Source organism: Epinephelus fuscoguttatus, linkage group LG19, assembly GCF_011397635.1.
Source record: "Epinephelus fuscoguttatus linkage group LG19, E.fuscoguttatus.final_Chr_v1".
Lineage (NCBI taxonomy): Eukaryota > Metazoa > Chordata > Actinopteri > Perciformes > Serranidae > Epinephelus > Epinephelus fuscoguttatus.
Genome location: NC_064770.1, coordinates 12,122,045 through 12,149,846, shown reverse-complemented (window position 1 = coordinate 12,149,846; position 27,802 = coordinate 12,122,045). Strand labels below are relative to the sequence as shown.

Below are 27,802 nucleotides of genomic sequence, written 5' to 3'. Positions count from 1 at the left end.
CAGTTCACCCTACAAGTAACAAGTTGTAACCCTAATCTTAACCTTAACCGCCTCTCATTTAGCCTAATATTTTATAGATAGCTAAACGCTAACTTAGCATTTTCTGTGGGGCAAGCAGCTAAGGGTTCTGATCATGTAGGTGTGGTGAGCGAGTTATGTAGCTGCTCCAGCTGCAGCTATACCTACTACATATACCTGCTGTGTGTTGTGACAAATACGCCAATAGAAATGAGGCAGCCAGCTTGGCATGGGAGACAAAATGGAGGAAAAACTAATATTGTGTGTGTCTGAGTTCTCTGAACTGTAAAACACACATTTGTGCTTGTATCCAGAACTCGAGAGAAAAGCCCTGTCATGAAAACATGTTTTCAGTCAAGTAGACATATAAGGTGTGTTTTAGCTAGTAGCTTGTAGTTACTAAACCTAGTAAACCTAGCTTAGGTTTGTTATATCAAATTTAAAGTGTTCCCCTGCAGTAGCTCTACAGACCTATTAAAGTTTCTTCTCTGAGGTAAAGAGGTTTCTTTTTTTGTTTTTAGGATTTTCTTTACTGGCAGCAACAAAATGAGTCCCACTACAAGTTTAAAAAAATTCTCCCTATGTGGCTCTGTTCTGACTTTGAGTTTTGGACTGTTGTTCAGACAAAATAGGACATTATATAGAATAACTGATTAATTTAAAAATAGTAAACAGTTTAAGCAATAATGAACATAGGGTTGGGCAATATATCCATATATCAACACCCTAGGACAGGACATCTCTGAAACGTAATACGCTTTTGACTTTTAGACGTTTTAAACTGATTATTTAAGTACTACAACTCTGGCCAAGATGCCCCTTAAATGTAACCAATAAAATCAGTAATCTTAAAACAAACAGGAAACTTGTTTAGTTTGTATTACTTGTTTAGGAGTCATGGGATTTGTTTTCGTGGTTTTAGTCAAAAGTCAAGCAACAAATACCTCACAAGGCATTAAAGCATGCCAAGTGAGGACATGTAGTGACCCAAGTGTGGTCATATCCAACCACTGATGGACTGAGTGGAGTACACATCTGATTGAGTCTGACCTTCACTTAGAGGGTTAATACACACTGATACAAACCCTCCTGCTGTAGCGATCTGGTAAAGTCATGCACCAGACACGTGTTTGATGGCAGTTGTGCATATGTCGCAGGATTTAGGTGCTGCTCTACTTTAAACTGCGTTGATACTTGGTGTGTGTGTGAGAGAGAAGGAGACAGTTTGTTTATGTGCCACTATTGATGTTTATACAGAATAAGTGTGTCTGCAAGGAAAGATTATTCAGTGATGAGAAGGATCGGATTACATCCAATTCAGATAGTATCAATATAACTTTCGGCATGTTGCTATATACTGTGTACACTAGCCTACCACAACCCACACAAGCAAAACCTTCCTAAAACACAAGGTTTGGGATTTGGCAGAATTTTTTTTGAATCTGAAATCAATATTGAATCCAGTTATAAAATCAGAGTCATTTAAAATCTTTGTAAAGATATAATGGCGTCCTGAGCAGATAATACAGTCACATTACTTCTGTGTGTACTGTGATCCCAGGATGTATAAAGAGAACTGGATACGGCCCCATTCAGTCCTATAAAAGTTACTGTGGCACATGAAGCCAAAAAGCTCAATTTCCATGGCATGAATTACTCAGATCTTACACATCGTGGGGGCCATAGAGCAAACTCACAAGAGACTTCCGGCAGCCAAGCAGCTAACTTTCGGTTTAGCGCTCCCTTAACTTGAATGGGGATAAAATGATTTAATTGTGCAGCTCTTCTAGACTTTCAAAATGTAATCGGACTGAATGGATCAAGTCATTTCGAGTCATTATGCAGGGGTTTTGATGCTCAAAAAAAAATGTATCCACTGATTTACAGTGTAAATCTAGGAGGGAAAAGTGTTTTCTTGATTACTTGGCATCACGTGATGGGCCCCAAAGTTGTAATTTAACGGTTTGGCCACTATGTAAAAGTGGCCTTAAAGCCCAGCACTGGTCTTTGAGACTTGTGTAATCAACACATTCTCACTCCGACTTCGTCACATTTTGACGTTTTGGTCATGGACTTTCCACTTCCACGTACGACGTGCAAGGTACCCTCGATGGGTTGGTTGTTAACGTTCTGGGACACCATGTCAAGTTCTGCCTGTTACATGCATTGTCTTCTTTCAAAATACACATCCATTTTCACAGGAAATTTTACGTTTACATAGAGTTTTTTTTCCAACAACAAACACATCGCTGGGTTTAAGCAACAAAAGCACAAGGTTAGGTTTGGGAAAAAAGAACTGGGTTTAGCTTTAGAGTCTTATGGGACGCGAACACCACTCTCAGGTGGAAGTTGGTGTTTGTTGCCGTTAAAATGTAAGGGCAACCAGCTGCGAATCATGCCGATGTTAAAGGGCACCTTTTTCGTTGGTTTCTGAGACCACAAGTCACTGCCCAAGCAACGGATTTCGACAACTTCGGAGTGAGACCAGGCTCGTGTCATCCGAATTTCTGTTTACTGGTGTTGAGAGGGTCTGGCCACACTTGCATATTAGTCCCTGTGTGTGTATCCCACTGGCTAGCTAATTGCCACTGCTCAGCACTGCACTTATACGCCGGTAACCACTGATAATACTGTCACAGAAGCATAACTCGTTAACACCATTAGCACTGTCAGCACTGTTTGTGCTGTTAGCACTGTTAGTGGCTAGATGCTTGCTCGGCCACTTCCACGTGGAGAGCTCTGTGCAGACAATCCGGGCTGAGTGTCACAATCAGCTCCTTTAGGAACAAAAACGGAAACATTCAAAAAGCCAAACCTCAGCTTTGGCCATAGATTACATATTTATTATTGAGCTAAATGATTATATAAATGTTAATTACAAGAGAGCAGATTTGCTAAGAGATTTTTAGACTCAAGAAGATTTTACCAACATGGAACCTGATCTGTAAGGGACCTGCTAGAGGAACCCTACCCTACACACAGCACACGGTGAACTGGAGGTGCTAAATATACAGTAACCATACCAAAAGGTGAAGGAAGAAGTTGATGCTGCAATTGCATAATATCCTAATTGTTTTGGTCCTGGACAAACTAGAAAAATAACAAAATTAAGTGTACTTGTAAATGCCAGGATTCATGATATATTTTTACTCCATGATCCAAAGTGTAATAAGAACCACTTCCAGCAGGGAAGACACAAAACATTCCACACATGCCTCATTTGTTATCAATGCAGAATAGTAGTCCACATTAATTTAACAATATTGCATACTAACATAGTTCTGGTCAAAAGAACCACACACCTACATTTTCATATGGATTCATGCCTATAGCCGTGTGTGTGTTTGGTATGTGTGTTTTACTTCAGTGTTGTAGTGTTGCAGTGACCACCGTCATCTCCTTCTGCTGAACGAGGGGAGGATGGAGGGATTATATCTCGATCCCTTTGCAAAGCTCACACCAAACAATCAACCACTGGAAATAATCCTCTGAGACGCACAGACACCCGCACACAGTTACAAAGAAACATGCACGTACGGACGCCTTTTAAACAATATGTTTCAGTACACTGTGTTTATAAGATACACAAAGATTTAAAAAGAATCTACACATTTCACCTTGTCACTGAACAGTTATGTGTGGATCTGTAAACATGATCATGTACAATAACCTCATGGTAAAATCAGTTAAGTCAGGTTTTTTTTTTTGTTCATTTCATGATATATACACTGGCAGTATATGATGGGAGACCACTCTCTTGGTTTGTATGACATTTAGATGTGGAGGTTCCATTAATTCATGTTCTCGTATAGTGGCTAAACTGTCTAAAATGTTAAAAAAAAAATTGCATATAAGGTGAAAAATGCCGTTTATTTTTCCCAACAACATTGTAAACCCAATGATACTCAGTTTATGATGATATGACAGACTGCGCAGCATCTCACATGAAAAGCTGGATACAGAGAATGTTTGGTATTCTTTCCCTTTTTTTCACTGGGAAAATGACTGAAACAAAACTGATCATTAAAGCAATTGCATGCCTTTGTTTAAAAGTACATTTATAATTCTGATGCATGCAATAGATAATTAAAGCTACATCTAATGTAAATGGAAACAACATCACATGTGTATGGTAATTGCTGTAGCTATATATAGACTAAATAAGCACATACAGAGTACATACAGTCAGTCAAACCACATTCATGTTCTTATGTCGATTTCCAGCACAGCTATTGAAACTTGTGGTAATGTCTTAGTTGAGATAAGAGGCAGGCAGACAGATTGCGAGGGAGGGGGGAGGTTTAGCTGTATGTACAGCCGACGTGAATCTGTTTGATCTCTTGAACCAACATCAACGATTGGCTGGTGACCTGGGTAGATCATTAATGTGGATATAAGTACGGAGGGTTAACACTGACAAGCCTGTAACAGCCGGACTGAAGAGAGTACTGAGGTGGTTTGGCGTGTGCTGCTCCGATGGTATGTGCACCTTCATCTTCAGCAGCCTGTGCTCATTTACAGTAATCAAAGCCTGCTCCTCTGGGAGATTAACTCATTCTGTCATCGGCGGCCCGTCGTCCTGGAAACCATGACGATTAAGAAGATGTGTCGTAAGTACATGACTGCATGTGGAGACTGATTGTGATGGTTATCACGCACTGCATAGGTCAGCCTTGCACATCTGATGGACTACGAGAGTATTTACATTGAAGACCCTGATGTTTATCCAGTCTGCTTCACTTTAAAAGTCACTGTGGGAGACTTTCTGTCTTGTGGCTGTATCTGGTCCATGAGGGCACGTAAACAGCCATCACCACCAAACCAGTGGGAGTTACTTCCTTGTGTCTTTGCTCTGCGCTTGACTCACTTTGAAGTCCCTTCATCTCTCATCGCCAACATGTGTTTTCAAAGCTGTTTCTTAAAGACTAGGCTTCCCTTCAAAGAGGAATGCCTCCTGGTCCGCAGCCTACCTGGCAGAGTTGTAATACCTGTGTCATGTTGCTACGAGATCCAGGATTTACTGTAAGCTGCCTGACCAAACAGACTGAACCCGCTGACTTGACTTGCTGTGTTTTATTAGGGATGCTAAGCTGTAATGTGATGTAACAGGCGTGTCTGTGGCCACTCGTTTCTCTGATACCCTGATCAGTGTCTGTTTCCTGTGTTCCTATAAACTGTACTTAGGTAGGTACTTTTCAGCCAAGACATTAGAAACTTAGGAGTCAAGTTCAGCTCTACAAGGTTGTAAATAGTTTCTGTATTCCTCAATTAAACAGAGACACCAGGACAGCCCAGTAAGTGCTGGTTCCTAGAGGCCAGCTACGTTTCGTCTCATGGCGGCTCGGACATTTCCTGGAGCAGGAAAATAATCTGTCTGTTGGGGAAGGAAGACAGATTTGCAGAGCAGCTTCAGGTCCTTGAGTATGTCCTTGCAGCTTATACTCATCAGCGCCGCCCTCCTCTCAGGACACGTGCTGTTGTTTCATTATTTCAGGGCCTCCATCTGACCTGCTCAGGGAGCGAAGGTTTAATATCTATCTTTCACTGCCGGAGAGGATGACAGTCATCCTTATTCTTACTCTCACATTCTCTTTGTAACAAAAGAAAAGCAAAAAGTTTTGTCCCAAACTAAGCGAACCAGCCATTATTCCTAGCCTGATGACCTGTTGATTTTGAATTTATCCATCAGGTTTTGGTCAGGATGTCATTTGTCCAAAGAGGCTACAGAACCTTATCAACCTAAAGAGAAAGGGTCTAACCCTTAAGTGATTTGAAAAATCAGCAAACCTAGAGTTCTGATGATTAAAAAAGCTCTTCCCACCCTGGCCACAAGTCCATTGCTCAGTAAAAAAAATTGGGACGGTGATTTCCCCCATCTCACCCCCATTAAGCAGCTATAAAACTGAATGTGATTGACTGACGTTACCAAACAATGTCCATGCTAAGAATGACATAAGGATTGAAAAGAGGATTTGTAAAGACTACAACAGTGGAACACCCTCCCCCTCCTCTCCTGCGTACTCCGTTCACCGAGGATTATATCTTTGCAATTGAAACTTAGCAGGACATTCTCCGCCCCCAAAATACACAATTTCAGATCACGCTGGCAATCCGACTTTGTGCCTGGACTGTTGCAAGGACTAGAAAAGGGGCAGAGATATGGCCGGAGAGTGGAGGTAAAAGCGTGAGAGCAGACCAACTAGTAGGTAACATTTTTTTATGTGCTCCTTCTTGTCTTCTGTATTTTAGTCTGCAACTGTATCCCTACCGCTGCAGAAAATACCATTGGCTCATCTGATGGATTATAATCACGTCTGATTGCAATTGTCTCACTGAGTCAGACTGTTTGTAAATGTGACATTCATACTTCTGACAAGGATTTGGCATGGCTGCGCTGCTCTCAAGATGTGTTTATATAGGATTAATGTTTAGAGATGGTGGCGGTGGGGTCTCCGTTGAGTAGAAATGTGTAGTGTTATTGGACAGCGGACACATTCTTACTGGTTGACTCTTTCTTTCGTGTTGAAGGTGATGACTTCGCCTCAGAGGAAAATTTGATTGCTTCATAATAATCCTGTGTTGACTCACAGGAGCTAAAATAGACTTTGACGGATAATTATTAACAGTTGTCAGGTGTTTATTGGAGAGCTGTGATGTGGCTCTAGGGTGACTGTCCAAAATGATGGATTTGGACCTCTTTAAGTACCAACCATAGTGTTGATGTTGTATACATTTTTCTGCATTCAGCCTTATTCTTTCTGATTACTCATACTACTGACTTGCTTTCAAAATTGCCAGGCTGCTGTGTGGCTTTAAGCATGGCAATGCAGGCTGGTCGGTCTACCACTTTGGTCAAGACTGAGACATCTTACCCACTATAGGATGGATATCTCTGACATTTTGTGCAAACATTCGTGATCCCCAGAGGATGAATCTTTACAGGTTTAGTGATCCCCTGACATGTCATTTAGAGCCAACATGAGGTTGGAAGTTTGGGGTTTTGGTGAAATTTCTCAGCAGCTATTGTATGAATTAATGTGCAATTGGGTACAGATATTAATGTTGTCCAGAGGATGAATCCTGATGATTCTAGTGATCCCTTGATTGTTCAGCTAGCGCCACTAGCAGGTCAACATTTTCACATGTCATCTGAATTATCTCACCATCCACAAATTGGATTGGTAAAAAAAAATGTCAGGGTTTATGGTTCCAGATGATGAATCCCCTGACAATGTTTTTGAGTGAAATGACTTAACAGTTACTGGAGGGATGGAAATTTGGCAAATGGCCGTAAAATTTGGTACAAATATTTTTGTCCCCATCAGCATGAATTGTAATAACTTTGGTGCTCCCCTGACTTTACCTCTAGTGCCACCATGAGGTCAAAATTTGAATTTGTGTCAACATTACATTACATTACATTTACAACATTGTGACATTTGCAAACATTGGGTTTTGTTCAAAATTCCTTGGGACCAAATGTTATTCTTTTTCATCAAGATGACGTTGACATACAACGTTTGAGGACGTTGGATTTTGGTTACTTTACACAACTTTCATTCATTCATCTTCTAACCGCTTCATCCTCTTGAGGGTCGCGGGGGCGCTGGAGCCTATCCCAGCTGACATCGGGCGAGAGGCAGGGTACACCCTGGACAGGTCGCCAGACTATCGCAGGGCTGACACATAGAGACAAACAACCATTCACGCTCACATTCACACCTATGGACAATTTAGAGTTACCAATTAACCTAGTCCCCAATCTGCATGTCTTTGGACTGTGGGAGGAAGCCGGAGTGCCCGGAGAGAACCCACGCTGACACGGGGAGAACATGCAAACTCTGCACAGTTTCCGCACATCAAATTGACATTGGCATTTGATGCCTTTGAATTTTGGTCACGCGACAGCACAACCTAAATTCAACTAAATATTGTTTTAAAAGTATTTAAAATTTTAAAGTATTTTTATTTTGAAATAGCAGACTGCTGCTATGGATGCAGTTATGATCATAGATACTCAGCGGAAGCAATAGAATCATTTTTAAATGAATGAAATAATTTTTAAATCATCATTTGGTGTCAAATTATGGATTTCTTTAGTAGGTAGCTGTTTAATAAGTGGGATAATGTATAATGAGTGGGTCATTATGTATGTGTCTTGCATCACACTGTCAGGGTTTATTTGACAGTAATGAACCACTTGCTGTATATTATACCTTACTTAGCATGCTAGCACGCAAAAACTTAGAAGCTGAACATGGTAGACATTATACCTGCTAAACATGAAATTAGCTTTTAGCTCAAAGCACTGCTGTTACTATGTGCACCTTCACACAGACTCTAGCAAGGCTGTAGACTCATGTTCTTTCCTGAACTCTTCCAGTATGAATTCAACCAGTAACTTCCACTCAGACCTGTCAATCACAGATTGTCAAACAACCAGGGGCAACATCTCACGGCTCCTAACCGACTCATTTTTTAACAGCACTCATCAGTGTTATCTCTTCTTTTATCAGCAACTCCACATTGTGCAGTATTTAGATTCTGGCAGATTCCATTTAAGGGATGATGACAGATTACATCTCTTGAGTCGTTTCTTCGTGTCCTGTTTAGCCTTTGCCTGCTGTGTTTGGGTTGCCTGCAGTCATACTTCATTGCTGCCCTTAGAAACCCAAACCAAATACTCAGAAGACATTCCCTGTTTTGTGTGTAAGTGAGTAGCAGGTAGCTCTGGTTGTCCCCAACACCTCTTGAAAAACAGAGTCAGCCAGCTGGTAGGGCAACGGTGTGAATCCTCACTCGCCACAGGAGAAGAATGCTCTGTTAAAATAGTCTATAAACAATCCACGGTCTTCACTTTTGATGAATAAGTTAAAGAGCCGAGGATGCATCATTAACCAACACTGAATTCTGTGCTGTCCAGCATGTGCTAAATTATGTTGAATCATGTATTTTCCCAGCAGTAAACCCATCTCTCCCACTGTCTCCACAGGCAGGATGACAAACCAGTCGACAGCAAACCAGTCCAACACAAACAAGAAGGAGAAAGACGAGAGCCAGCGAGATGACAACACAGAAGTTGCGTATAAAGATGCAGGCCACTGCAGCCGCAACACCCACAACCTGCTGCTGGGACTCACTGTTATGGGTATGCATGGACTGGGAAACTGTCTGTGTATTTGTAATTATATTATTCTGTGTTGAACTGCAATGTATCTCCAGCACCTTGTGAAAGCTGAACTGCAGTTGTTTTACAATCTAATAAAACTTATGAACCATTTGAGAAAAACAAGCCCAATCTCAGCTTTTGGTCAACATTATTTAACATTCCAAATTCTATTAAATTTGTGGTCAGTTTTATTGTTCAAAAAAGCCGCAGCAAATATTAACACGCACACTAGACGTACAGACTCGTGATCATTTTCCCATGAGACACTTTGGCTTGTTGTTGTCTTTAGTCTGCCTCTGTAAACACTTTGGTATGTTTCTACATAGTTGTGTTCTTTGTCCAAAAAAAGAAAAAAAAAAAAAAAAAAAACCCTGCTAAGTCGTGGAGTGTGTTATTTTTGTCGGCCATTTGTCAGCCAGATTTAAAACCCTGATATAAACCCGTTTACATTACAGTAGACGGTTCTCATTAGTCAGAGGTCTCTTACATGTCAGAGTACTTTTTGGGGGGGAAGAAAAGTAGGCCAGTGAGTCCACGAAAAAACCAAGAAAGACCTTGAGGGTCTATCAGCATGTGGTTTCTGAAGGCTCATACCAGTGCACAATTTTAGATATTTCTCATATTTGGCTGATATTTTGTACCACTTCTCCAGTTAACTAAGTACACAGTCAGGGTTATTTTAACTTTTTTTTAAGTACTTAATAATTTACTTATTTTGGTTCAAATACATACGTAGATATGTCCCTGCTTGGGAAAAAAAGCAACTTTAGATAAACATTATTCGTTTTTTCCTCCCCTCAGGTGTTGTCATGGGAGCAGTGTTTGGGATGCTGCTGCGGTACATGAAGGTGAAGGACATGGCTGCCCTTACTATGGTTTCCTTCCCAGGAGAAATCCTCATGAGGATGCTGAAGATGCTCATCCTGCCTCTGATCATCTCCAGCCTCATCACAGGTATGCCGCTACACACACATGCAAGCACAAACACACAGGAGGTAATGTTGATTGGCGTTCTTTTAGAGTGACAATATGTCCGAAAATATTGGACATTCATGACCTGCAGAGGATAAATCCTGATTACGTTTCATAGCACCACTAACCAGTCAGATGTTCCACATTTTTCAGCTCTTTTGGTTCATAATGAGATGACTTTACAACTAATTACTAATTAAGCTTGTGCTTTAAGACTAATGTGTTGATTTTGAATGTTTGTGATAAACTGAAGGATGAAATGTTCCTTTATGTGTTGAGAAAATTCTCCAACTTCTTAAGATAAATAAACTCTTTAAACTCTTTGGTGTAAGAAACAATATGAGCACAAACAATAATTGTCATCGGTCTCTTTCAGGACTGGCTGGTCTAGATGCCCGCTCCAGTGGCAGGATGGGCAGTAGAGCCATGGTGTACTACATGTCCACCACTGTAATCGCTGCCATCCTTGGAGTCATCCTGGTATTGGGGATCCACCCCGGGAACCCCAAACTAAGGGGAGGCGCCAGCAGCTCAGCCCCAAAGAACCAGGAGGTCAGCAGTCTGGACGCCTTCCTCGACCTGCTCAGAAACCTCTTCCCTGAGAACCTGGTGCAGGCCTGCTTCCAGCAGGTAGGCTCGACATTCGAAACATATCACTGAAACTGTTATATTACTCTGGCTCTTTATTCGTGCACATGTTAGAGTTGTGTGCATTCAGTGTTACAGATATGGGATAAAAGTCAGAAAGGACACATTGTGTGGCCTGTACTGGTTTTTTAGTTGTCGGTTATTGCTTTAAACTTCCAGAAATGTTGAAATTCTGGTGTGTCAGGCCATAAATGCAGTAATAAAATCTGCATCTTTCAACCTCTAAGTGATGCTAACCAAACAACACTGAAAAAATAAGTATCATCCAGCAGAGCTTAAAGGTTTATTCAGCAGTTGACAAAACAGTCTCACCACAAGGTCTATTTAGTGGCTGTTTTGGAGCTTTCAATCATATCATATAATCTTTGTCAGTAGAGGAAGAATATACTTCCGAGGTCAAGAATGAACTTTGTGGCTCAACTTTTAAGCCGACAATGACAGGAAGCCCTTCCTGTTGCTAGAAAAAACGGAAATTTGAGCATCTACAGTTCCATGACCATTGACCAAACTGTTCTGATGAAGATTGTGTGATACGATCTAAAGCACTGGCTCTAAGCTGCAGGTTTGGACCCCCACAAGGAGATGGATCTAAAGGGATGTGAAATGAACAGTGTTGGGAGGGCTACTTTTGAAATGTGGTAGGTTACAGGTGACTAGTTACCCTGTTAAAAATCTACTAAGTAATGTAACTATTTTAACTATGTTATTAAAGTAAAATAACTTTGATTACTTTTTGATTACTTTGTCGACAAATGTTTTAAACTGCGAAATAAAGCTGAAATGTCCGATTACGGTTACATTAACTCACCAGATGTTTCCTTAGGTGTGGCATCCAGCATTTTGACATTGACAATATTCTCAGTGCTGGTAAACAAGCTTTACACTATACAGTAATGTGAGTGCCCGTTTCTGATTTCAGAAGGAACCCACTAGAATTTCTAGCACTAAAAGGCTGTTCTTGTCTGACAACATTGCCACTGGCCGCGGGGTAGCTGGCATACTTGAGGCAGACTGAGGTTGCTTAGAGCAATCAAAAACACTGCTCAGAATTTGAGCCTGTCTGGACGTAGAGACTGCTCCTTTTAAGCCATCCTGCTCTTGGTGGTGTTACATTCAAATTTGTCCCAACAGATTTGCTGACCTGCGTTGTTCGGAGTATGCCAAAATAATCCAATAAGAGCAACAGAATGAATGCTGTGTTCTACATACACATTTGGATGTTGTAATCACCAACATTTTGATTAGTTGCTGTAATTTATTTTATTTTTGTTATATTAACAACAGATTTAATTACATTTATTTTGTAATTTAATTACGTTATACTGTTGCTGTACATGCTCCCCAGCTCTGAAAATGAATACTGGCATAGGGAATTAAAAAAAATCGAAATACTGCTGCATAATATTTTTCAGACATTTCTCCAATCTTTGCTGTTTTCTTGTGAAATTCCGTCAAGTGTTGTATCTCTTCTGTCTTTAACAAAGTTGTCAAATGAAACAGTCTAACAAGAGAAAATGACTCTAATTCAACTGCTCACATGTTGAAGACATCCACGTTGTGATGGAAGGCTGAGAGTTGATATTCACAGATGCGTATGGCTTTGCAGTGCCATGTGATCATGTTCTATTTTTATTTATTTGTGTATTGTATTACATGCTTCTACATGCACTGACCTTGCATTGCCATATGCCTTGTGTGTATGTTTTCTTGAATGTTTCAGTTGCACGTTTATTGTGACTGATTAAATTGTGGTTTTATTGTTTGTACTGTTAAGCATTCTGTGTACTCGTACTATGAAGGGTGCTATATAAATAAAAGTTTACTTACTTACAATAAGGTTGGGAACCACTAAACAGCTACTTAAAGGACCTTATGTGGAATTGGTTTGTCAACATTTACTATCCACCTTCTATTTTAAAGTTGCAGTAAATTTTGTCCCCTCTACATGAACCTGAAAACGACCTAAGTGTACCAGGTATTAACTGAGCAGTCTGACAGAATGACAAAACTACAGAGAGTTGTTAACGACCAGTGACTCCCTGGAGAATCTGGTTGTCCTTCGAACTCCATACGCAATGTTTTCTACATGTGTCAGTGAAAGTATGATACGACTCAAGGGTTAAGCCTGCCCTCTGGCCATGTGTAGTCCATGAAGTAAAACCTTTGAAGTGTAATTATCCACTGAAAGGTATACTGTGCAGGAGCTGACGGTTACTGTTTGTGAACTGTATCGCTAGTGAAAGTGAAAGCCCACCACAGATTGGCATTCCACCTTTTGGCACGGTGTCCATGATTTTTGTAGCTTCCTTGTGGATGTGTGCTGTGCTTGGTCTGGCACGTCCCAACCTTACCTGCTCGCTGTCTCCAGGACTGTCCCAAACACAGCAAAAATAGGAGGAAATACACCTACAAAATGTGAGGTATTGGAAATGATCCACATGTAGATACTTTATTTTGAGTATCTAGTATCCATCTGAATAAGCAGTTAGTTACAGTAAAGGTCAGTTGGTTAATGGTTAACAGGGTTTATGATTTGTGATATTTGGCTATATAAACAAAAAAGTCTTGACTCGACGGGACTGTTTATCCAAGCTGATCATTTTTAAACGATAATCCAAGTCTCAGTCATGATCATGATGCAACTTCTTCTGTCCAAATCCTGTTTTTTCCCCCTCTTCTTTCTGCTCTGCGTGTGTGTGAATGATTAGAAGTAGTCGCCTGTGTTAGACTGGGCGAGGGTCAGCCCTTCTGCTACTGCTAATCTCTTTACATCTGTAATGCTGCATCCTTATTTACCACAGCAAGGCATCTGCTGGTGAGCGGGGAGCACTGCTGAGCACCAGCTTATAGACTCTTTCTTATTTTCCCTGCGGTATTCTCTGTTTTTTTTCTCTTTTTCTTTATTCTTCACATCTCTACATCTCTCTTTCTCTTTTCTGTCTTCATCTCTGTTTTACTGCTTCTTTTGTTTGTACTCATCGGGGATTCATTGGAGTCATAAAAGGCATAATTGCTTTTGCAGGAAGGAGTCGTCCTTCCCCCTTTCAATCTTCTTGTCTTTCTTTTCTTTCCCTTTGTTGTCTTTATGTGAGAATCTCTTGTTCCATGTTTTGCCTTTTCTTTAAACAAAAAATCTGAGTGTGTTGTGCTGCTGCTGCCAAGCTTTTGTTTGCTCACAGACTTTATGAGTTGCAAAATCAGGGGTTTTGCCGTGTTGGGTTCAAGTCGGTTCATTTACAGTCCAAACCCCTGTTCAATCTCAATGTGGTTCTGTCCTCCATCCAGGTTCAGACGGTGCTGAAAAAGGTGCCGATTGTAGCAACAAACCAAACTGAGCCCATCTTAGTCAACAGGAAGAAACTGGAGTACAAATGGGGCATGAACGTCCTCGGTGAGTCGGTTACAGAATATTATTTTCATCCACAAGAGGTTTGAGGCTTTTTGCGTTTGAAAAGTTTGGTATTTTTCAGCTTGGTTATTTTCATGTTTTTGTGTCTACATGACTGATGGGAACCACATTTTTTTTTTAAAATATGTCAAGTATTGAGTAAGAGGGCCGCAGCCAGCAGCAGCAATACAGACAGCAATGTAACCACTTGGGGCTTGTTTGCACCATCAGTTTAAGTCCACTGAAAGTGCGTTTTTGCCACCGACTGGCTCAGATTGTTATTTTAAGTGTCATAACATTATGGAAAGGATCCCTGCAGAGATAGGCCTTTTTGTTAAAGAATAAAATCCTTTTTGTGTAACTTGAAACACCTCCAAAATCACCATCGCCAAACCCACCAACTTTAAACTCCATTTAAATAAACAATAATTTTATCATCTTAAAACACTTAATCACACGCTTCAGCAAGCAAAGTTTGGGTGTTACCACAACGGGCCACTCTGGAAACAAGTGTTTTTAGTGATGCTTTTAAGTGCTATCCTCTGGGATTTTTTATGACATGATACTCTTGTGAGTCACTGGGCTTTTAAAATTCCAAATAAAAATCAACTCAAATCAAAGCTGACAGAAACAAACAAACAAACTCTGGTTTGGTTGAATAAATCCTTAATTCACCCAGTTAGATATGATAATGTGCTGGCTCTATACACGCTAAAATGATGTGGTGGATCTGCCGATGGTGATTTTTGGGGCTGTCGCTGGTTAAACAAAAGGGATCCTGCTCTTTAACAAAAAGGTCTCTGTCAGGATCTTTTTCAAAATGGTAAATGGACCTGCATTTGTATAGCGCCTTTCTAGTCATCTAGTGACCACTCAAAGCGCTTTTTACACTACGAGTCACGTTCACCCATTCACACACACATTCATACACTGGTGGCCGAGGCTACCATACAAGGTGCCACCTGCTACTCAGTTTTAACACACTCACACACCGATGGAACAGTCATCGGGAGCAATTTGGGGTTCAGTATCTTGCTCAAGGATACTTCGACATGCAGCCTGGAGGAGCCTGGGATCGAACCGCTGATCTTTCGATTGGTGGACGACCCGCTCTACTTCTGAGCCACAGCCGCCAAAAATGTTGTCAGACACTTATAATAATATTCTGAGCCTGTCAGAGGCAAAAACAAACACTTTTAGTCGTTGTAAATTGACGGTGCGAACATGTGGTTTCATTGCAGCCTGTGTTGCTGTTGCCAGCTGCAGCCCTCTCACTCAATACAGTTTTAAAAATTGTTGCTTCCATTAGTCACTTAGACAAAAGGGTCCAAGTTGAGTTACCCTTTAGTTTTCCTGATGTTTGCTGCTTTGCTCTGAGAACTACGGTACTTTCCTCCAGTTTCTGGCAACATGCTGCTTTGTGTCTTCCTCCAGGCTTGATTGGCTTCTTCATCACCTTTGGGATCTGCATGGGCAGGATGGGCGAGCGAGGCAAGATCATGTGCGACTTCTTCAACATCCTCAATGAGATTATCATGACGATGGTGTCCATGATCATGTGGTCAGTGTCGTGTTTTCCCCCTTTGTGTATATGTTTGTTTGCGCCCATCTGCAAGCATGCACAACATGTGCCTCTGTTTTTGTTCATGCGGGCCAATGGCTGCGATGTTTTGGCATTCTGGTGATACCACACACAGGAGTCAGTGACAGTGATGGATAAGGTGAGGACTGGACATGAGACGTATTGTGGGAACGAGCAGTAGTGTTGGACGTCGACGACTGAAGAGGAAAGAAAGGAAGAGGAAAGGGCAGAAAGGGTGTCAGTGAAGGACACAGACAGATGGAAAGAGAGAGAGAGAAAGAGAGGGTTTCCCTGGCACATGCTGGAGTCATGGTATGCTGGGGAGTAGCAGGAGCTGGGGCCTGGAACAATGTTGCAGGCTCCCAGGGGAGCCGGGTGGAAGATCTCCAAAATGTAATGAATCCACCGACGGCAGAGGAGCCACTTGGCAGCAGAGCAGAAAGCAGATGTGGGTGGGAGGGACAGAGGGACGTGGAAAGATGCATGTGAGAGCATGTCTTCAGAAAGCAGTGCGCGCCTTGAGGCTTCGCAGGACCCCGGCGAGTCGCACAGAGAAAGAGAGTGTAGTGGCACTCAGAGCAGGGACGGGAAGGGAAGGGAAGGGGGGAGCAGGGTAGGCGGTTGGAAGAGAAACAGCAGGATGCTTGTGTTGCAGCTCTCCTAGGCCATCTACATGTGCAGCTGGACACCAAAGGAATCGAGCCCTTGTTCGTATCACTCACACAGTATAAACAGATTACTCACGGGCCGATGGAGCTCGCCAAACACAGAGGCCAGTGTATACAAAAACATGTATCATACGAGGAACACATCCATCAAAACATATACACGGCATACTCCACCAAACAACTGTCACCGAATGCCAGGCTCGGGGGTTCAGCACGCAGCTGACCTGGGAGAGAGCAGGCCGCTGTTGTGATGAGACCTACTTTGACTTGGACCAGGAAAGGCTTAATTCATAGGTCCCACAGCGGCCTGTATTCATGCAGGGCAACAACTGCACTCTAAAGCTGGAAACCAGAGATCCAAGAATGTGTCATGTCCTCTCAAAGTGGAAAGTGCTCCTTTGACAGTGAATGAAGATGAATGAGGTGATAAATGCATCCATGTGCCAGGGCATTTGCTTTCTAGGGCTTCAATTAACGATTATTTTCATCAGCAATGAATCATTTATTTTGCAGTAAGTCGTAAAATTGTGAAAAAAGTTTACCGAGGGGACATCTTTAAATATCTTGACAATTTTTTGGTGTTCTTTGCTAAAACAAAAAAACAAAAAAACAAAACAAAAAATAAAAATAAATACAAATATATACAAATATAAACATATATAAATTACGATGATGCTTTTTAGTATCTAAGATGATGATTTTACGACTGAAATTCTGATTAATTTAAAATACGTTAAAGCTGCAAAAATTAGTTTATAAAATGATCAACAGGAAATGTATCCCCATCTATTTTAACAATTGGTTAATTGTTTAAATCATCTTTAAGCAAAAATAACAAATATTTAATGGTTCCAGCTTCCTAAATGTGAATATTTGCTGCTTTTTTCCCTTACATTATAATATATGGAACATCTTTGAATGTGAATATTACTTTGGGCTGTTGAGATTTGTGTGGACATTTTTCTTCATTTTCTGGGGTTTAAAAGAACAAACAAACAATTAGTGAATTGAGAAAATAAGCCACACAATAACTGATAACAGAAAAAAAGCAGAAAAATACACATCAATTTTATAAAAACATAAAATTAAATAAATAAAATATGTTAATATACATGTAAGTATAGACACATAAACTCATTTAGGTGTTAGCCATTTAAGGGAACAGTTCACCCCCCCAAAAAAAAACAACACATTTTTTCTTTAAAATGTAGTGCTATGAATTAATCTTGACTGTTGGTGTGAGTTGCCGAATTACAAGTCGTAGAGATGTCTGCCTTCTCTCCAATATAATATAACCAGATGGCACTCAGCTTGTGGTGCTCAAAGTGGCAAAAAATACATTTGAAAAACCCAACAGCAGTGTCTCTTTCCAGAAATCATGACACGGTTACTCAAGATAATCCACAGACCTTGTTGTGAGCAGTTTCATGTGGGAACTATTTTCTTCCTACCAAACTACATCCTCCAACTATATCACTACTCGGAAGAAAGTGTGCCATTTAGTTTCATTATATTCAAAAGAAGGCAGACATTTCTACAGCCGATATCTCCAACACTCTGCAACTCACACCAAAAAAAATCTAGTGTGAAAAATAGCTATAAGAGGAAAATATGTATTTTTGATTTTGGGGTGAAGTGTTCCCTTAAAGAATAAAATCACATGGTACTAAATGTAAAAAAGAATAATAGAAATTTGTCATAATTAATGTTTGAGCTCTGATGTGTCCTCCTGTCTCTGTGCTTAGGTACTCTCCTGTCGGTATCGCTTCCCTGATTGCGGGAAAGATCGCAGCTATCGGGGACCTGGAGGTGGTGGCCAGGCAGCTGGGCATGTACATGGTGACCGTCATGGTGGGCCTGGTGATCCATGGCGGCTTGATCCTACCTGCTATATTCTTCGCCATCACCAGAAAAAGCCCCTTTACGTTCTACTCTGGAATCTTCCAGGCTTGGATCACAGCTTTGGGCACTGCTAGCAGGTAGGACAGCCTGCAGGAAGTGTGTATATGTGTATGTGTGTGTATCTGTGTCTGTGGAAGCTCTCCGTTTGAGCATGTGTTAACATATGTGGGTCACATGTTTCTTTTTACAACATCTATTCCTCGAGCAGCTGCTGTAGTTACTATGATTGATTGGCGTAGCCTGCTGCTCGCTTTCAGCTATTTGGGTTGAATCTGAAGCAGCTAAAGGCAAAATTTTGTGTTTACGCGGACAAATCAGGACAGCAGAGCCAAATGTGTGTAAGTGCAGGCTATCATAGACGAGTCCATGTCAGACAGATCCTGTGTTGTAAATGTCTAAGCCTTCGGATTAGTCGTCACCAGCCAAACTGGCCCCGCTGTATCCTGCCCGGCTCGGCTTGGCTCGGCCTGCCTGGGAGTCTGCACGGCCGCTGAAACCAACTGTCATTTTGGCACATTACTGATGCTTTAGTGAATATGGGTAATCCTATCAACGTTTTCTCTAATTATATTATGACCCGAGCTTAGCAGGGCCAGGAATCAAATTCCTTTAATTCACATGTTGGAGGATTGCAACAGTGGCCTGCACCAGCTGTTAGGACGAGGCTGTCAGCCGACTCAAATTTCCACTTTTTTTTTTTCTGTCTCTACCCCGACTTTACCCCCTCACCTCCCTCCTCACCTCTTCACTTCTGTCTTTCACCACCTGTCTACCTATTTTATGTCCTTCAACAGACACTTTGCTCCTGCTCTTTGTACGTTTGCACCTTTTTTTCTCTAACTCTACATCTTGTGGGACCTCCTTGTCTCAGTGCAGGGACGTTACCTGTCACCTTCCGCTGCCTGGAGGAAAATCTGAAGATTGATAAGCGCGTGACTCGCTTCGTGCTGCCCATAGGTGCCACCATTAACATGGACGGCACCGCGCTGTATGAGGCCGTGGCAGCCATCTTTATTGCCCAGATGAATGACATCACCCTGGACAGCGGACAGATCGTCACTGTCAGGTAAGGCACGTTGTACTACACAGTTTCATAAAAATCAGTGGTTCCCGTCCCCCCTGGGCTCCAGATCAAGAGACAGTTTCTACAGAGGAAGTAAGAGATAAAAAGCCTAACGTGTGTCATTATATCCAAAGATTTCACCTTTATTTGGGACGTAAAAGGCACCACAGACCCTCCCCTTTGATTGCTGGTTCACAACAACACTGTTGACATATAAGCCTCTGCCCCTCATTACTTAAAGCTATTTTTCAGACATGCTGTAATTAAATTGCAAGATTTGTGTCTGATATGGCGTCTCAACAAAAAGTTTTTGGGATGGAGGAGGACTTGAAAGTCTCAGTGAAATGGTGGTTAGAGAGTCTTTAGCTTCTGTGTGACTTATTTCTCAGTGAGATTAATATTTGAGCGGTATACAGGTACAAGAGGGATTTAAATCAAATTGTGCACATTTGATTGGGCTGCTAAAAAGCAGGTGGGCTTAGAGTTTAGCACATACACGAACTACAGTGGACTGTGGCTCCACACACACCTCCCTCCCTGTTAGATCAGGAGGAGGTTGCACAGTAACAGCTGGGATGTGGCAGCCTACACTCCACCTATTCCCTTATGCACAAGTCACATTACATATTTGGGTATTAACATTTCCCCCAGGCTGTCAGAACTGTTTAGCATCAACTACACCCCAATTCTTAAAACAATAACCGACAACCTTCTCCGTTGGATGAACCAGCCACTCTGCAGAATAGGTAGAATAGCAACAGTTAAAATGACAATACTCCCAAAAATCAATTATCTTTTTACTATGATTCCAACCCAACCCACCCTTTCCTGGTTCAAATCATTAGACTCAATCACAACAACATTCTACTGGAAAACAACCTTACAAAAACCAAAGACACAAGGAGGACTTTCTGCACCAAATTTTTATCATTACTTTTTAGCAATTCAGCTACAATACATACACAAATGGACCCATCCCCACCAATCTAACATCACATGGTCAGATATTGAACAGACAGTTTGTAATAACATTCCCATCTCAGACTTACCATTTCTCAGTCAATCCATCAAACACCACCCTTGTTTTAAAACATTAACAATATCAGCAACTCTGACAGCCTGGTGGAAATTCCACAAAATTACGAACTCAACACTTGGGCCATCAAAATTCACCCCGATCTGGAACAACCCCGACATTCTCATCAACAAGAAACCACTTTGCTTCCGCACATGGTTAGAAAAAGGGATCACTCATCTACAACACATTTTTCTGGACAATAGACTGGCTGCATTCTCCCACCTGGTCCAGGAGTACGGCATCAGGAGCAATCAATTTCTGGAATACCTACAACTTAAATCATCAATTCAGGCCACTTGCAGCACCACAGTCACCAACCTTGACCTCCCCCCATCAACCTCAAAAGTAGTTATCATCTGCTCCACAAAAAAACAAAATATATAGAATAATGTCACAATCCGATGAAACTCTGTCTCTACCCACAAGACAATGGGAAAATGACCTCTCAATTGCTCCTGATGCCGACTCCTGGAACCAAATCTGTCATAACATTTATCTCATGACAAGAAATGCAAATCTACAACTAATTCAATACAACATACTCCACAGAACTCACTATACAGGACAGAAAATGTTTAAAATGGGTTTCTCACAGGAAATTTGTACTAACTGCACCCAAAACAAACCAGACACTTACATCCACGCCATCTGGCACTGCACACCCATTCAACAATTTTGGAGCAAGGTCACAAAGTCACTCTCAACTTTCTTCGGCTGCCACATCCCTCTATCCCCCTTACTCTGCTTACTCGGTGACACATCAACAATAAACTTGAACAAATCAAACAATAAATTGCTCCTAACAGCTCTAGCTATCGCCAAGAAAACTATCCTCATGAACTGGAAATCAAAAAATAACACAAATATTACACAATGGAAAAACTTGCTTATGGATCACATCTCTATGGAACATTCCGCCCAGCACAAGACAGCAAAACCCCTCTCCATCTGGTCACCACTAATTAACTTTTTAGAGACCTAACCTATCCGACTTTTTTTTTTTTTTTGCCTGAGAACCAACCACTATATTTATCCCTGCTATTAGTATTGCTGTTATCATCATCATTGTTATTATATAGTAGATTATATAGTAGATTTGCATTAACTTATTTTTTCTCTGTCTTCTCTTCCGTCTACCAACCATACACTGATCACTCTCCAGTATACTTTTGTTAAATTCAACATTCATCCATCTATTCATTCATTCACTCATAAATACATGCCCCCTTTTTTTTTGTTGTTGTTGTTTTTGTTGCTTTTGTTTGTTGTTACTGTTGTTCAGCGGGCACCGCTTATTATTACTACTTTTTTATTATTATTATTATTATTATTATTACTATTATTAATGTTATGAAGAGATAAACATTGAACGGAGAGGGGAAGAAAATATACCTATATATAAGTGTAACTGCCTCCTTGTTTCTGCATCATCAACATGATGATTATTATTATTATTGTCATCGCTATTATTACTATTATTATTGCGTGCATGCGTGCGTGTGTGTGTGTGTGTGTGTGTGTGTGTGTGTGTGTGTGGCGTGGTTCGGCCTACGCTGCGGCCGCAGGGGGATCCAAGGTAACCTCTGACTCTGATTCATATTAATTATTATATATTAATATAATAACTTGGACTTATATGTATGTATATATTTTTTCTTCTCCTCTCCTCCCCGTCCCTCCAATTTTGATGATGATGATTATTATTATTGCTATTATTATTATCTCTGCTAATATTTTATTATTAGTAGTATATTATTATTATTATTATTATTATCTCCCATCCAAGATGATGATGATGATGATTATTATTACTACTACCACTATTATTATTATTATTATTATTGTTATTATGGTCATTTTACTATCGGTTCCTTTCGAGCCATAATACAAACACGCACACACACACACACACACACACACACACACACACACACACACACACACACACACACACACACTCACTCAGTCACTAGTATTGTTGCATCATGTCATGTGTCTTAGTGTAACCGTGTCCCACCTGTCTTGTTTTGTCATGTTTGTTAAGCATTAATTTAAAAAAAAAAAAAAAAACAGATCAGGAGGAGGTTGAGGGAGAGATGAATACATTTGACCCCCATCACATAGTTTTGGGAATGAATGAAAGGTTTTGCCTACTAATATCTGAGCACATCTCTTCCTACTCTGTCTAAATTGCTCTGTTTGCTGCTACAACCCACAAACAGTGAATGTGGTTTTATGTAACCAGTTTATCTAACTAGTCAAGTCTCATTTGATTGGATGATCTTTTGTAAATGCCCCTGAATGCAGGATGAGTCATCAAACATTTAACAATTGTTTTACCATGTTTTACAGAAAGAGAAGATTTGATGTAAAAACACACTGATTTTTGCACATATGTAACAAGAGATAAATGATAGATTCAGATATAAACTTGGGGGAAAAATTATTTCACTGTGTCTTTAAGTTCAAAATTTTGTATTATTATAAGTGATTTCAGCACACAGAAATGAAATTTACTTCCAACTGTGTCAGTCCACCGCTTGATTAAATTTGCTCTGCGGGATTCTTTTTTTCTTCTTTTTGTTTTTAGTTTCCCACATGAGATACAACAACATGTACACATACTTTTAAACATATGTGTATAAAATTACGTGTGAATGCGAGCAAAGCCTCACAATACTTGATCACGCAGGTCTCTTTCCTTAGGTCTATGTCACGACACAAGCTGTTTGTTGTCCATCAGCTGATTACAGTGGGTAACAGGAGCTCCTAATAGTACTCAACTGAAAGCCACATGACATTTTCTCAGGCTGTTTCATCAGTCTAGCTGCAAATATTATCTATTTAAATTGTTTTAAAATAGAGGAATACTTCACCCTCAACATGACTATTTCTATATCAGTTAGTGATCCCATGTTACCTTGAATTCATGAAGAAAACTTTGTTCTTCTTGCGTGCCTTGATCGAAAATATTGGATATATTGATTTATTAATTGATTGGAGACCACTCATAACAACAACAGAACTATATGAAAACATCCATTTACATACTCACACAACTCATGCAGTATAATCCAAGTCCCGTTTCTCCAGTCGTATGCTCATTACTTCCTCAAACACATGCATTTTCGCTGAAAACACTTTTGTTCTGAAGTCTGGCTTTGAGGAGAGCATAGATAAGTTTCAAATGTTGGCTTTCAGTGAAAATGCATGTGTTTGGGAAGCACTAAGAATACAACTGGATAAATGAGATTTGGATTATACTGCACAAGTTGTATGACAGTTTGTAAATGGATGTTTTGATACAGTTTTGCTGTTGTTAAATGTGCTTCCCAATCAATCAGCAAGTCAAGATGTTAGGCAGATGAGAAAAACAACATTTTCTTCCCCAAATTCAAAGTACTACAGCACGACTAATGGATTAATAAACATTTTGTGTATGAAGTATTCCCTTAATGCATCTAAGAAGTATAAATTCTAAATTCTGTTGATTTTTCAGGACCACACACCGTGTAAGTCCGAGCTGCATTAAAACATTCCTATGTACCAATGTAAATAAAACTCCAAAGAGTTTTAACAATATGCAGAGATGAACGACAGCTTTAAACTCAGCATGCATACAGTGAGGAAGTAAAATTTGCCATTTCTGAGGTTTAAGCAAAACATCCATGTCTGATTGGAACCAGTCTACTTGGATCGGACTCAGCTTGTTGCGACCGCGGGTTACAAATGATGCTCTGCCCTTTGAAGTTGTTTATTGTATGTCTTTGATCAATGGCCTCGTTTACCACCAGATTCCAAAACCTTATTTTCAGAAAGCTCTGTACGACTATTGCATCATCCGTGGTGGAATTGTTTGAGAATACGATCCATATGTGGTGTGTAAATCTTTTGATTGTCTCATCAATGTCGCAGTCACAGTGGGGTAATAATTAGCACTGCAGTTTGTCAGAAAGGATTGAGATGTAACACAGAGCTCTGAGATCAGATGATCAGAATCTTGTAGTAAACATCACGGATTTAGTGTCCAAACTGGCCTGCAGTCACATCTGGGACCAACATGAACTGATAATCCCTCTAATTGCAAACATGTCATGACGAGCAGCATTCTTTGAACATTAAAGATTTTAGTCTTGAAACAAAAGAAGTCAGGGAACATTAAAATATTTTGTTTTCTTTCTCAGACAGCAATATTAATGCAAACATCGCTTGTACAATATGGTGAAATTACCAACAGGTTGTTGCTGTATGACCAGGTTCTGCAACTGTAAATCATCAGATTATACCACACCTTAAACAAGTCTGTGTGCTGAACAGGGTTGTCAACTTAAAAAAATGCGTTGGACATTAAAGGCAAAGTCCTGTTTTATTTTTTTATTTGGACAGATAATGAAAATGTAATACCTTAAATCACATTCTGCAATTATCTGCATGTATCTTTGTAATTGAGGAAGTTGGAAAATCTATTATAATGTTAAAGTAAGCCTGTACTAATCTATGTTAACCCTCTGGTAATCCTATAGACAAGCCTGTGTTTAGATTTAACCTGGTTAAACCTGTTCAATAACACTGCAGCATATCAAAGGATTATACTTTGCAACCGCTTTTTCCAAGAAATATGAGCGGGAGGTCCTGTTCAACCTGTTACATGTTGAATATATGGCTGTGGAAATGCCATTCAAAGTAAAGGTTATGATCTACAACATTTTGTTTTCATTTAGTCCAGTTAAGTCATCTTTTCATCCACAAATCATCAAAACCACATTTACTGTGCTGTGCTGTCATCAGCCAGAGCATATTCCACAAAACTATGAAACATGAAATTAATTTTGCTTCATCTCATTCATCCCCTAAATCCTCATGTTTGCATTCAGAGCACATGTCAACAACAGACTGTCCAGGGACTAAAAACTGGTGTCTGCAGACAGTGTGCCCCTGAGCTCTTGCTGGGCTGTGTACTCTCTGCATAAAGCTGCCTGATCAGGATTCCACTTTTACTATTCCATATGGTTCCGATTTTTTTTTATTAAAATATATAATTCATGTGATGAAGTGCAAGAAATCATGGATAGCAAGTTTGTTGACAAGTGGTAACCTCTGGAGCTGAAAAATGAAGCCAATACAAAGTGCCATGAACCTGAATGGCCACTTGAGACTGGCCCCAGAAGCCAGTCAGTCCCCATAGATCCCCGTGTTATGGCCAATGGTAAATGGTAAATGGTAAATGGTAAATGGTTATGGTAAATGCCCAATAATAGCAGAAATAAATGTGTTTACGGCCTGGTGGGGAAAAAAAAGTAACTCACTATTAACATTTTATTAAGGCTTAAAGTTATAAGCATAATTGAGGGAGGGGTCACTGTGAGTGACAGTCTGTGTGTGAGGCATCGCTGCAGTCTGTGAGTCAGATCCACCCCTCGCTCCTCCACAGCGCCAGCCTGTCGCCCAAATGTGGTCACTTCTGGCTCCCAGTGACAGCTGAAATGCTGGACTCAAGGTTTCTAAACGGTAGTCCACAAGCAATGGGTGATGTCACAGTAGCTGATGTATTATTTACACATTATTATTATTATTAATTTTATATAGTCTGTGATTTAAAATTATAACAATTAATAGCTGTGGGGTTTGATTACTAGAGTGAATTTTCAGATCCACCTTGTGGAGCTCGGATAAAAAAATCTGTCACAACCAATTTCAGACTAATGTTCTGAGACTAAAAAACGTCCACAATTTTATGTGTTGGAGGAGGCCGTTGCTGACCATTATCAACCCAAATATCTGTGCTTTCACTGTCAGTACCAGCGTTCAGGTTGGCAGCGTCACTAGAGAGCACAACACAAAGCAGCTGGCAGATTCCCTTTTATACTAACATTGAATGGTATTTGATCGCTTTTAGAGACACACTAAGTTGACTAAACTCATTGTGTTAATCGGCAAACATTTGACTGACGAGGAATGTTGAATTGACAGTGATGGCAGTTGGTGGGAGGTAGTTTTCTGATTGGCTGCCCAGCCTAGAGAATCAGTGATTTCCAACATTAAATCTGGTTTCTCTTTAAATTTTTACATCTGGTTTTTCCACAGTCAGACGTTTTATCAAGCACATTCTGAATTTATATTCTGAGATGTAGATCTAAGAGATTTGATGAACAGAAATGCTTGACTATGTCTGGTTTGTTTTTCATCTGTACCAACAACTTTGATTCTTCTTATTACAAACTAATGGCAAACAATTTCCCCTCACACTGGCAGAAAAAAATGCACGTATGCCTGCTTTCTGAATTCTTTGTGGTGTGTTCAAGTGCAGCATCTAACAAAAGATGTTAGGCAAAGATTTGAGTACACTTTCTAAAGTGGAGTTAGTGTGTCAAGGCCTTAGAGCCTCAATCAGGTCCTTTCTGAAAATGGTTGTGTTGCTTTCTTTTTCCTCCCCAGTATGACTGCCACCTTGGCCAGTGTCGGAGCTGCCAGTATTCCCAGTGCTGGACTGGTTACCATGCTACTGATCCTGACGGCTGTGGGACTGCCTACTCAGGACATCAGTCTGCTCATCGCTGTCGACTGGCTGCTGTGAGTCAGGTGTCTGAAAGGTGGAAGGTGTCTGAGTGTGTGTGAATAACGGGGAACTCTCTGACGCCCCACAGCTTGTTCAGTTACATTTGTGACACGAGTTATAAAGTTTTTGGTGTTATTCAGCTCTTGGTGGCTCTCTACTATTTCACCCGCTGACACTGATACTGTTTGTCCACCCAGTGACAGAATGCGTACCTCCATCAATGTGGTGGGCGACTCATTCGGCGCCGGGATCGTGGATCACTTGTCGAAGGCAGAGCTCGCCGAAATTGACGCAGCAGAAATACAAATGATCCCGCCGGAGGAGGAGCTTGATTTCATCCCTCCACCCCCGATCCTCACGGAGATGGACCTGATGGAGCCCCTCAAACCGCCCGAGCTGCCCCCTCGTTCCCCTCGCCCACCCAAACAAAACCACCATGGCCCCATTCTCCCCCAGTCCCAGTCCATCACTTACTCACCGTCCCGCTCTATCCGATCTCCATCACCACGCTCCATCCGCTCTCCCTCTCCGCGTTCCGTCTGCTCCCACTCCCCTCGACCTTTCCGTACTCATTCACCACGCCTCCTCCACAGGACGGAGCCAGGCTACTGCGCCCTGCCCAGCCACGACAACCAGGTAACTACCCACTGCTGCTTCTTCTGGTTCTAATGCTACAGAACACTAAACACTAAAACGGTACTTTACATTTACTTTGAACAGATTTTATGGAGATTGGCCTCATGGTCAGAACATACACT

The 27,802-nt window shown here is 40.8% G+C and overlaps 1 protein-coding gene across 2 annotated transcripts in view; it reads left to right on the top strand.

Annotated features, from left to right (window-relative positions):
• The window catches only part of hsd17b14 (hydroxysteroid (17-beta) dehydrogenase 14), a 57,854-nt gene that overhangs the window by 1,578 nt on the left and 28,474 nt on the right, over positions 1 to 27,802 (top strand). Inside the window, exons 2-10 of one of the 2 annotated variants that reach the window (XM_049562291.1) lie at positions 9,011 to 9,166; positions 9,989 to 10,141; positions 10,536 to 10,789; positions 14,093 to 14,198; positions 15,630 to 15,756; positions 18,191 to 18,424; positions 19,219 to 19,413; positions 26,924 to 27,058; positions 27,242 to 27,680. In XM_049562291.1, coding sequence (XP_049418248.1) covers positions 9,016 to 9,166; positions 9,989 to 10,141; positions 10,536 to 10,789; positions 14,093 to 14,198; positions 15,630 to 15,756; positions 18,191 to 18,424; positions 19,219 to 19,413; positions 26,924 to 27,058; positions 27,242 to 27,680 — 1,794 coding nt within the window. In that variant the 5' untranslated portion in view covers positions 9,011 to 9,015. Of the gene's footprint in view, positions 1 to 9,010; positions 9,167 to 9,988; positions 10,142 to 10,535; positions 10,790 to 14,092; positions 14,199 to 15,629; positions 15,757 to 18,190; positions 18,425 to 19,218; positions 19,414 to 26,923; positions 27,061 to 27,241; positions 27,681 to 27,802 lie in introns of both variants that reach the window. The other variant, XM_049562292.1, reaches the window with a different exon arrangement.